Raw genomic sequence first — 13068 nt, forward strand, 5'->3', positions numbered from 1 at the left:
GCCAGGTACCAGTACTTTGTAGTGGACCCCATGGCTGAGTACAACATGCCCCAGTACATCCTCCGAGAGTTCAAAGTCACTGATGCCAGGGTGAGTGGGGGAGGGAGTGTTTGTGATCAGATATTTCTCACAACTGTTTTTTGCTGGGTGAGTGAGTGAGTGAGTGAGTGAGTGAGTGAGTGAGTGAGTGAGTGTCAAACTGTGTGGTTTAATCAACCTGTGTTCTGATTGGTGGATTCTTTTTTTTCCAGGACGGCCAGTCTCGGACGGTTCGTCAGTTCCAGTTCACTGATTGGCCGGAGCAAGGAGTGCCAAAGTCAGGGGAGGGGTTCATTGATTTCATTGGCCAGGTGCACAAAACTAAAGAGCAGTTTGGCCAAGACGGACCAATCACGGTGCACTGTAGGTAAGGTCCCGCCTCCCTCAACGCCTCTTTAATCTGACTTGATGTCACCGAACTCCAGATATGTCTTTTTTGTTACTCAAAATACAGGTACAAACATTGAACAAGCAGATTTTTTTTTTTTAAAGCGGATGTTTAATAAAAACATAAATATAGACAGACACAGAACATATTTACATGTGGCGCTATTCACAGAGAAATGCACGAGGCACGGCAGCCATTTTGTCATCTAATCCGTGGTGTGGTCTTATGTGGTCCATCAGTGCTGGTGTGGGGAGGACAGGGGTCTTCATCACTCTGAGTATCGTTCTGGAGAGGATGAGATATGAAGGAGTAGTGGACATCTTCCAGACTGTCAAGATGCTGCGAACACAGAGACCTGCCACGGTTCAAACTGAGGTGAGATATTCAACTCTCAGTAATCCTAAAGTCAACTGTTTCTTTTAGGTTTGGTGTGTGTCTGGAGAACGAGAACTACTACTTCTACTAGTAGCATCTGTACTGTTGGGCCACATCTACAGGGATTGACCAGCCCAGCTACTGCTGCTGCTACTACTACTACTAATACTACTATTACCACATCTACAGGGATTGACCAGCCCAGCTACTGCTGCTGCTACTACTACTACTAATACTACTATTACCACATCTACAGGGATTGACCAGCCCAGCTACTGCTGCTGCTACTACTACTACTAATACTACTATTACCACATCTACAGGGATTGACCAGCCCAGCTACTGCTGCTGCTACTACTACTACTAATACTACTATTACCACATCTACAGGGATTGACCAGCCCAGCTACTGCTGCTGCTACTACTACTACTAATACTACTATTACCACATCTACAGGGATTGACCAGCCCAGCTACTGCTGCTGCTACTATTACTACTACTACTACCACTACTAATACTACTACCACTACTAATACTACTACTAATACTACTAATAATAATATTACTACAACTGATACTACTACTACTATTACTACTTCTGCTACTACTACTGCTTCTGCTACTACTACTGCTACTACTGCTACTACTACTACAACTGATACTACTACTACCACTACTACTACTACTACTACTACAACTGCTACTACTGCTACTACTGCTGCTGCTACTACTGCTGCTGCTACTACTACTACTTCTGCTACTACTGATACTACTACTACAACTGATACTACTACTACAACTGATATTACTACTACTGCTACTACTATTACTACTGCTGCTACTACTACTACTACTGCTGGTACTACTGCTTCTACCACCACTACTACTACTGATGCTGCTACTACTACTACTGCTACTACTATTACTACTACTGCTACTACTACTACTACTACAACTGCTATTACTACTACTACTACTACAACTACTATTACTACTGCTAATACTACTGCTCCTGCTACTACAACTGATACTACCACTACAACTGATATTACTACTACTGCTACTACTATTACTACTACTGCTACTACTACTACTACTACTGCTGCTACTACTACTATTACTACTACTGCTGCTACTACTATTACTACTGCTGCTACTACTACTTTTACTACTGCTGCTACTATATTACTATTACTGCTACTGCTTCTACTACAACTGCTACTGCTACTACTACTACTACTACTACTGCTACTACTACTACCAATACTACAACTGATACTACTACTACCACTACTACTACTACTACTACAACTGATACTACTACTACTGCTACTACTGCTGCTGCTACTACTGCTGCTGCTACTACTACACCTGATACTACTACTACTTCTGCTACTACTGATACTACTACTACAACTGATACTACTACTACAACTGATATTACTACTACTGCTACTACTATAACTACTGCTGCTACTACTACTACTACTACTGCTGGTACTACTACTGCTACCACCACTACTACTACTACGACTACTACTACTACTACAACTGCTATAACTACTGCTAATACTACTGCTTCTGCTACTACTGCTACTACAACTGATACTACTACTACAACTGATATTACTACTACTGCTACTACTAATACTACTACTGCTACTACTACTACTACTACTACCACTACTACTACTACTACTACTACTGCTGCTGCTACTACTGCTGCTACTACTATTACTACTGCTGCTACTACTACTTCTACTACTGCTGCTACTATATTACTATTACTGCTACTGCTACTACGACTACTACTACAACTGCTACTGCTACTACTACTACTACTGCTACTACTACTACTACTACTACAACTGCTACTACTACTACTATTACTACTACTACTACTAGTACAACTGCTAGTACTGCTGCTGCTGCTAATACTACTACTGCTACTACTACTACTACTGTGGCTGCTACTACTAGTAGTATATTGATGATGATTGTAATAGGTATGATGTTGTTGATGATGATGATTGTAATAGGTATGCTGTTGTTGTTGTTGTTGTTGTTGTTGTTGATAATGATTGTAATAGGTGTGTTGTTGTTGATAATGATTGTAATATGTGTGTTGTTGTTGTTGTTGTTGATAATGATTGTAATAGGTGTGTTGTTGATAATGATTGTAATAGGTGTGTTGTTGTTGATAATGATTGTAATAGGTATGACGTTGTTGTTGTTGTTGATAATGATTGTAATATGTGTGTTGTTGTTGTTGTTGTTGATAATGATTGTAATAGGTGTGTTGTTGTTGTTGATAATGATTGTAATAGGTATGTTGTTGTTGTTGATAATGATTGTAATAGGTGTGTTGTTGTTGATGATGATGATTAATAGGTGTGTTGTTGTTGTTGATGATGATGATGATTGTAATAGGTGTGTTGTTGTTGTTGTTGTTGATTGTAATAGGTATGTTGTTGTTGTTGTTGATTGTAATAGGTATGTTGTTGTTGTTGTTGTTGATTGTAATAGGTGTGTTGTTGTTGTTGTTGTTGTTGATTGTAATAGGTGTGTTGTTGTTGTTGTTGTTGATTGTAATAGGTATGTTGTTGTTGTTGATGATGATGATTGTAATAGGTATGTTGTTGTTGTTGTTGTTGTTGATTGTAATAGGTGTGTTGTTGTTGATCTGTTTGTTTCAGGACCAGTACCAGTTCTGTTACCGGGCCGGTCTGGAGTATCTGGGTAGCTTCGACCACTATGCAACATAATCCCTCCCTCTGGTCTGCATCCCAAACAACACCCTAACTCCCTGTGTAGTGCACTACTTTAGACCACAGTGTATTCTCACTTCTTTGGACCAGTGTGTACACTCAAAAGTAGTGCACTACTGATTAGTGCGCTACACAGGGAATAGGGGCCATTTGAGATTAGGCCTCTACCACCTCCAGAGGGCAGGGCACCCATGGCGCCACTCCTCCCCCAAAACAAGCACCTAAACTGAGCCATATTTGCGTGTCTGACCGGGGGATTCCTCCAGACCCCAACCCAAACCCACTCACTACTCAGTCAGAAGTGCACTACTTTGTGCATTATATAGGGAATAAGGCACCATTTTGGACGCGAACTGGCACTACTTAACAATGGATTGAGGATTCAATTGGTTGATATTGGAACAGGTCTTTACATGGTAAAGGTAGACAGTTAGGGGAACAAGTCTTTACATGGTAAAGGTAGACAGTTAGGTGAACTCACTTCATTCACAGGGGAACAAGTCTTTACATGGTAAAGGTAGACAGTCAGGGGAACAAGTCTTTACATGGTAAAGGTAGACAGTCAGGGGAACAAGCATCACCCACCTGGATATGTACTGGACTACAGTAAGATGACAAACACAGCATCAAATCAACTTTGGACATTTTCTGTTATTTTTATAAAGAAAGTCCACTTTCTGTTTTCCGCCAGGGATTGATTGGACATTGTGGGGACGACGCAGAGAGACTTTTGAGGAGTGGAACTGAATGGAACAAACAGTATTAACGAAACAAGACACCTTGGAATCATAGATCATGAAACAACACCAGGAGGACCTTTCTTTGGGCCCAGAGTGTTGTTTCAGGTGAATGAAGAAGGAGAGGAGGAGGAAGATGAGGAGGAGGAAGATATTTCTACAGTATTAAGTAATAATGAGCTCAATTCAATCAAATTCGCCTTCCGGTATTTACGCAGTAGTTGTTTATTTTACCCTTAGTCAAATGATCAAATGACATGACAGAATAGTTATAGGGGTGATGTAAACACCTACCACTGACAGGTAGACTCCACGGCCAGGTAGACTCCACGGCCAGGTAGACTCCACGGCCAGGTAGACTCCACGGCCAGGTAGACTCCACGGACAGGTAGACTCCACGGACAGGTAGACTCCATGGCCAGGTAGACACTACGGCCAGGTAGACACCACGGCCAGGTAGACACCACGGCCAGGTAGACACCACGGCCAGGTAGACACCACAGCCAGGTAGACTCCACAGCCAGGTAGACACCACAGCCAGGTAGACACCACAGCCAGGTAGACACCACAGCCAGGTAGACTCCACAGCCAGGTAGACACCACAGCCAGGTAGACTCCACAGACAGGTAGACACCACAGCCAGGTAGACTCCACAGCCAGGTAGACTCCACGGACAGGTAGACACCACGGACAGGTAGACACCACAGCCAGGTAGACTCCACAGCCAGGTAGACTCCACAGCCAGGTAGACACCACATCCAGGTAGACTCCACAGCCAGGTAGACACCACAGCCAGGTAGACTCCACAGCCAGGTAGACTCCACGGACAGGTAGACTCCACGGACAGGTAGACTCCACGGCCAGGTAGACTCCACGGCCAGGTAGACTCCACGGCCAGGTAGACTCCACAGCCAGGTAGACACCACGGCCAGGTAGACACCACGGCCAGGTAGACTCCACGGCCGGCCAGGTAGACTCCACGGCCAGGTAGACACCACGGCCAGGTAGACTCCACGGCCAGGTAGACTCCACGGCCAGGTAGACTCCACGGCCAGGTAGACTCCACAGCCAGGTAGACACCACAGCCAGGTAGACTCAAATGGTTTAGACTCCACAGCCAGGTAGACTCAAATGGTTTAGACTCCACAGCCAGGTAGACTCCACAGCCAGGTAGACTCCACAGCCAGGTAGACTCCACAGCCAGGTAGATGCTTCCAGCTCACAGACGTTTGGGTACGTGAAGACACTGTGTAAACATTTCTAAATGCAAGTTTGCTTGAATACCAGCCCATGTGTCACTATTGAAGAGGAATTGGGAGAGGGGTTAAACATCCCCACAGAGTTTAATAAACAACATCCATCTGGTTTTGTAGTACTATATAGATCTGTAACTATCTTTTTTTAGTTTTCACTACAGACTTGTGACTTTGTCTCGTCCTACGGATGGTTACAACAAATTTATTTTGTATTGTAGTTTTTGTTTTGTTGTTTTTGTTAAAGCTGTGTTACTGTTTTAATGTGTACAATCAACTCAAGTCAAATGGTTTACAGTTGACTTTACACCCCCCGTTATCCACGTGTCACTCACTCCTCTGTCATGTTTGTGTTCCTGCAGTCTCTCTCTCTATTTAACTCTATCAATCCTTACTGGGTTGCTGGACTCTCGTCTTCTCATTATCTCATAATCATAAGTGGGGCTAGGAGTATTTCATTTCCTGACCATGTGACCTGACCAGGAGAAACTCTAAACTCCTAGCCCTAATCCTCAGTACCAAGGCCAATACATGGCAGCCATTTTGAATGACCAGTTACATTCTGCTGCAGACCAGGTTATTTGACATACAGTATTACTGTGCTAAACAATTTTGTACTCCATGACCAGTTACTCCAGTGTAACTACAGTGTCCAGTGATTCTGTATACTAACCAGTGTATCAAAACAGTGTACTCCAGTGTATACTAACCAGTGTATACTACAGTGTACTCCAGTGTATACTAACCAGTGTATACTACAGTGTACTCCAGTGTATACTAAACAGTGTATACTAACCAGTGTATACTACAGTGTATACTAAACAGTGTATACTACAGTGTACTCCAGTGTATACTACAGTGTACTCCAGTGTATACTACAGTGTACTCCAGTGTATACTACAGTGTACTCCAGTGTATACTAACCAGTGTATACTAACCAGTGTATACTACAGTGTACTCCAGTGTATACTACAGTGTACTCCAGTATACACTACAGTGTACTCCAGTGTATACTAACCAGTGTATACTACAGTGTACTCCAGTGTATACTACAGTGTACTCCAGTGTATACTAACCAGTGTATACTAACCAGTGTATACTAAACAGTGTACTACTTTAGATACTAACCAGTGTATACTACAGTGTACTCCAGTGTATACTACAGTGTACTCCAGTGTATACTAACCAGTGTATACTACAGTGTACTCCAGTGTATACTACAGTGTACTCCAGTGTATACTACAGTGTACTCCAGTGTATACTACAGTGTACTCCAGTGTATACTACAGTGTACTCCAGTGTATACTACAGTGTACTCCAGTGTATACTAACCAGTGTATACTACAGTGTACTCCAGTGTATACTAACCAGTGTATACTACATACTAACGAGAAAGGCCCAGTTATGACAGAAACAGATGTATGCACATAAATTGATAGATAGAAGCAAAGTATTTGTCCCAATAAGCTTCACTAAAAGATCTCTCAACGATGAAGGAAAATAGGAATGGAGGGAGGGAAGTGTATTCCAGTGTATACTAACCAGTGTATACTACAGTGTACTCCAGTGTATACTAACCAGTGTATACTACAGTGTACTCCAGTGTATACTAAACAGTGTATACTAACCAGTGTATACTACAGTGTATACTAAACAGTGTATACTACAGTGTACTCCAGTGTATACTACAGTGTACTCCAGTGTATACTAACCAGTGTATACTAACCAGTGTATACTACAGTGTACTCCAGTGTATACTACAGTGTACTCCAGTATACACTACAGTGTACTCCAGTGTATACTAACCAGTGTATACTACAGTGTACTCCAGTGTATACTACAGTGTACTCCAGTGTATACTAACCAGTGTATACTAAACAGTGTACTACTTTAGATACTAACCAGTGTATACTACAGTGTACTCCAGTGTATACTACAGTGTACTCCAGTGTATACTAACCAGTGTATACTATCCAGTGTATACTAACCAGTGTATACTACAGTGTACTCCAGTGTATACTACAGTGTACTCCAGTGTATACTACAGTGTACTCCAGTGTATACTACAGTGTACTCCAGTGTATACTAACCAGTGTATACTACAGTGTACTCCAGTGTATACTAACCAGTGTATACTACATACTAACGAGAAAGGCCCAGTTATGACAGAAACAGATGTATGCACATAAATTGATAGATAGAAGCAAAGTATTTGTCCCAATAAGCTTCACTAAAAGATCTCTCAACGATGAAGGAAAATAGGAATGGAGGGAGGGAAGGAGGGAGGGATGGAGGGATGGGGAAAGGAGGGAGGGAGGGATGGAGGGATGGGGAAAGGAGGGAGGGAGGGATGGGGAACGGAGGGAGGGAGGGATGGGGAACGGAGGGAGGGAGGGATGGGGAACGGAGGGAGGGAGGGATGGAGGAAAGGAGGGAGGGATGGAGGAAAGGAGGGAGGGAGGGAGGGATGGAGGATGGAGGGAGGGATGGAGGAAAGGAGGGAGGGATGGGGAAAGGAGGGAGGGAGGGATGGAGGAAAGGAGGGAGGGTGAAGGTATTTTTCTTACTGGAATGCTCTGATTCAGATATATAAGCGTTCTCTCTCTGATTCAGATATATAAGCGTTCTCTCTCTGATTCAGTACTCGTGCAATAAGTTCATGTGTGACTATTATATTTCTGTCAAGTGTCTCACTACTCAAGTTTCGCCGTGTATAACGTTGACGAGGACCTACCTTTTCAGGCACCACGGTGTTATTTTGACTGATATTGACACCTGCCCAATGAAACGTGTCCGTTTCAAGGACCTTTGACCCAGGAAGTAGATACATTTTTTGTCTTGTCATGGCACAAGTAGACGACGTCATCCTTTTGTGTGTATCACAGCAATGAATGAGCAAACAAATTGTAGTATTTCCAAACAGCGTCAAATAAGTATTGTTAAGTTTAGACTGTATAGTGCCTTATAATGCTCGCCTAATTTTGATAAAGTTTAAGTTGTGTTAGTAATAATTGTATGTATGTCTGTTTACTGGAATGTTCATTGCGTGTGTAATGTAAAGGATTTAGTTGTTATGGTTGTTTTTAGTATGTTACGATATGTTATTGGAGTTTATGGAAGAGTCATTAAGGAACGGGGGGGAACGGGGGGAGGTTCTGTTTTTCATTCACCACTTCTCTCATTCACCTTCATCTAGGCAACAAATGACCAGCCTAGTGTAATGTATTTGGTTTAAACCCCACAACAGTCAACATCTAGCCTAGTGTAATGTCTTTGGTTTAAACCCCACAACAGTCAACAGCTAGCCTAGTGTAATGTCTTTGGTTTAAACCCCACAACAGTCAACAGCTAGCCTAGTGTAATGTCTTTGGTTTAAACCCCACAACAGTCAACAGCTAGCCTAGTGTAATGTCTTTGGTTTAAACCCCAACATGGTCAACAGCTAACTAACCTAGTGTAATGTCTTTGGTTTAAACCCAACATGGTCAACAGCTAGCCTAGTGTAATGTCTTTGGTTTAAACCCCAACATGGTCAACAGCTAACTAACCTAGTGTAATGTCTTTGGTTTAAACCCCACAACAGTCAACAGCTAACCTAGTGTAATGTCTTTGGTTTAAACCCCACAACAGTCAACAGCTAGCCTAGTGTAATATCTTTGGTTTAAACCCCACAACAGTCAACAGCTAGCCTAGTGTAATGTCTTAGGTTTAAACCCCACCACAGTCAACAGCTAACCTAGTGTAATGTCTTTGGTTTAAACCCCACCACAGTCAACAGCTAGTCTAGTGTAATGTCTTTGGTTTAAACCCCACCACAGTCAACAGCTAACCTAGTGTAATGTCTTTGGTTTAAACCCCAACATGGTCAACAGCTAACTAACCTAGTGTAATGTATTTGGTTTAAACCCCACAACAGTCAACAGCTAACTAACCAAGTGTAATGTCTTTGGTTTAAACCCCACAACAGTCAATAGCTAACCTAGTGTAATGTCTTTGGTTTAAACCCCACAACAGTCAACAGCTAACCTAGTGTAATGTCTTTGGTTTAAATCCCACAACAGTCAACAACTAACCTAGTGTAATGTCTTTGGTTTAAACCCCAACATGGTCAACAGCTAACCTAGTGTAATGTCTTTGGTTTAAACCCCACAACAGTCAACAGCTAACCTAGTGTAATGTCTTTGGTTTAAACCCCAACATGGTCACCAGCTAACTAACCTAGTGTAATGTCTTTGGTTTAAACCCCAACATGGTCAACAGCTAACTAACCTAGTGTAATGTCTTTGGTTTAAACCCCAACATGGTCAACAGCTAGCCTAGTGTAATGTCTTTGGTTTAAACCCCACAACAGTCAACAGCTAACCTAGTGTAATGTCTTTGGTTTAAACCCCAACATGGTCAACAGCTAACCTAGTGTAATGTCTTTGGTTTAAACCCCACAAGAGTCAACAGCTAACCTAGTGTAATGTCTTTGGTTTAAACCCCACAACAGTCAACAGCTAAGCTAGTGTAATGTCTTTGGTTTAAACCCCACCATGGTCAACAGCTAACCTAGTGTAATGTCTTTGGTTTAAACCCCACAACAGTCAACACAACAGCTAACCTAGTGTAATGTCTTTGGTTTAAACCCCACAACAGTCAACAGCTAACCTAGTGTAATGTCTTAAACCCCAACAACAGTCAACAGCTAACCTAGTGTAATGTCTTTGGTTTAAACCCCAACATGGGCAACAGCTAACCTAGTGTAATGTCTTTGGTTTAAACCCCAACATGGTCAACAGCTAGCCTAGTGTAATGTATTTGGTTTAAACCCCACAACAGTCAACAGCTAGCCTAGTGTAATGTATTTGGTTTAAACCCCAACATGGTCAACAGCTAACCTAGTGTAATGTCTTTGGTTTAAACCCCAACATGGTCAACAGCTAACCTAGTGTAATGTCTTTGGTTTAAACCCCAACATGGTCAACAGCTAGCCTAGTGTAATGTCTTTGGTTTAAACCCCAACATGGTCAACAGCTAGCTAACCTAGTGTAATATCTTTGGTTTAAACCCCAACATGGTCAACAGCTAACCTAGTGTAATGTCTTTGGTTTAAACCCCAACATGGTCAACAGCTAGGACCTGAGATAAACCTCAGCATGGGATTTTAAAATAAGTGTTATCTGCACAAATCTGTTGATGAGAGTGATTTCTGCATCCCATTGCACCCTATTCCTGATAGAGTGCACTACTTTTGACCAGGGGCCATAGGGCTCTGATCAACAGTAGTGCACTATATAGGGAATAGGGTGCCATAGGGCTCTGGTCTAAAGTAGTGCACTACATAGGGAATAGGGTGCCATAGGGCTCTGATCAAAAGTAGTGCACTATATAGGGAATAGGGTGCCATTTGGGACATAGGCGTCGTGTTTTGGGGTATTGAGTCCTGCCAATCTGTCATGTCAGTCAAGCTTGACTGAGTCAGTCACATTCAATTTGTTCCAAAATGTCACATTGTTTAGTTTGTGTTTTTCTTCATGGCTCTTGGTTTGTATTCTGGTATTCCCCAAGAGACTTCAATTTGACTCCTGTGAAAGTTGCCAATTCCAACAGAACCCCATTATGGGTTTGGCACAGACAGAGAGAGAGAAAGAGAAAAAAAAAACCAAGTCACAGTAATAACTTAGCTACACTTCTATATAAAGATACATGACAATGGCTTTTGACATGGTCTTTGGTTTTTCGTAACTCTGGCCCCAGTCAAACCACCACCACTTACATTCCATTCCAGTTGAAACCTCCCTTTTTAAATTGAAAGAAAACAGTGAAACATCTTATCTGACTGAGTCTGCATCCATCACAGTATATTCTACATATGGGGACTAGGGTGCCATTTCAAACACATCCTGTGTTAATTAGAATTATGTTGTCCCCCAGGCTGTCGTTGGTCATGTGACAGAGCTCCTGTTCCTATTTGTTACTCTCTACACTGTCCTCTATGTACGACACAGAAAAAAAAGCATTGTTTTGGAACTTGCTCATTCATTCTTCACAACTTTGTATTGTCCACCACCTCGCTGTACATCTTACAGTGACACGGATCGCCGGGGTGCGTCCCAAAAAATGACACCCTATTCCCTTTATAGTGCACTACTACCCATAGGCACAGGTCAAAAGTAGTGCACTATATAGGGTAATAGGGAGCCGTTTTGGGACGTAGACGGTTGTCTTTTTATATATGCATGGTATTGGTAGCCTACCAGGACTTTTGAGACGGTCCCTTGGCAAACACCTTGATGGGAAGATTTAGCACTTTCTCTCTTTGTACTATGCACTACTACTATACTACTACCACCTTGTTGATTCTGTTCAGACACGGGTTCAAATATACTTCAAGCGTTTGCTCTGGCCTGTCTGGAGTGCCAGATGGGCGGGGTTTGTAGGTTTTTTTGTGACTGTTCCATTGGTTCCGTTGCTCCAGGCAAGCTCAATCAAGCCCAGATACAGTATTTTTAAATTATTTCCCCCATGTCTGATTCTGATATCACTCCCCCAAACTATGTTACTTGAAGTTATGTTTGTCAGATCAACTCTAGATGTTTAATGCATTGTGTATATGTAAATAACACAGAACACGAAGAATAAAATCTACAAATAAAATAACTATTAAATAAATAAAAAACAGATTTTAATGAAAGCTTCTATCACGGTCACTTGTGTGTATTATGTCACCCTCTGGTCATGCTACCACTAAATAAAACTATAAACTATCACATAAATTAATAAATAAACTGTTATTTCCCCCCCAAATGTATCATGTGGATGAATAAAACTGGAGTTTATTAAAATAAAAAAGAGAGAAATTTTAAACAGAATATGACGTGTTAAAAAAAAGGAAATAATCAAATGACCTCCGAACAACCTGTACATGTCAACGGTTTTCTGTTATGAGTGAAACAAGTGCTTTGCAATTTTTCTTCAGTTCCCTGCGGCGACACTGGGAAAAAAAAGAGGTCTGTATGAAATTCTGTTCTTTGTCGACACAAGTTTTTTTTGTTACAAATAAACTCAAGTGAAAAAAAAATTATGTCGGTGCTTCTGCTTGTGTTTAGAGGTTAGTAATGATGTGTGACTGTCAGAGAGGACTACGAGAAAGAGGGAGAGAGAGAGAGAATGGACCAGCATGTTTCTTTGTTCATGACAGAATGTTGTTTATTAGTTACCACCTGCAGTATTTTTCACAATTCATGGTATTGGTAGCCTACCAGGACTTTTGAGACGGTCCCTTGGCAAACACCTTGATGGGGAAGATTTAGCAAATTCTCCAAATGAAATACACAGCAGGTTTACAGTCCAACCCTCTTCCTGGAGATCTACTTCCTGTGGTTTTCAGTCCAACCCTCTTCCTGGAGATCTACTGTCCTGTTGGTTCAGTCCAACCCTCTTCCTGGAGATCTACTGTCCTGTAGGTTTTCAGTCCAACCCTCTTCCTGGAGATCTACTGTCCTGTAGGTTCAGTCCAACCCTC

General features: G+C 42.0%; 1 protein-coding gene across 1 annotated transcript in view; it reads left to right on the forward strand.

Moving 5' to 3' along the window:
- LOC112239990 (receptor-type tyrosine-protein phosphatase S) overlaps positions 1–6094 on the forward strand; it is a 68177-nt gene extending 62083 nt beyond the window's left edge. Inside the window, 4 exon segments of the mRNA XM_042316074.1 lie at positions 1–90; positions 252–406; positions 667–802; positions 3500–6094. The exon segment at positions 1–90 is cut by the window's left edge and continues 36 nt beyond it. Of these exon segments, the coding sequence (XP_042172008.1) occupies positions 1–90; positions 252–406; positions 667–802; positions 3500–3568 (450 nt within the window). The 3' untranslated portion in view covers positions 3569–6094.
- Positions 6095–13068: the final 6974 nt, after the last annotated feature.

Source organism: Oncorhynchus tshawytscha, unplaced genomic scaffold, assembly GCF_018296145.1.
Source record: "Oncorhynchus tshawytscha isolate Ot180627B unplaced genomic scaffold, Otsh_v2.0 Un_contig_852_pilon_pilon, whole genome shotgun sequence".
Taxonomy (NCBI): domain Eukaryota; kingdom Metazoa; phylum Chordata; class Actinopteri; order Salmoniformes; family Salmonidae; genus Oncorhynchus; species Oncorhynchus tshawytscha.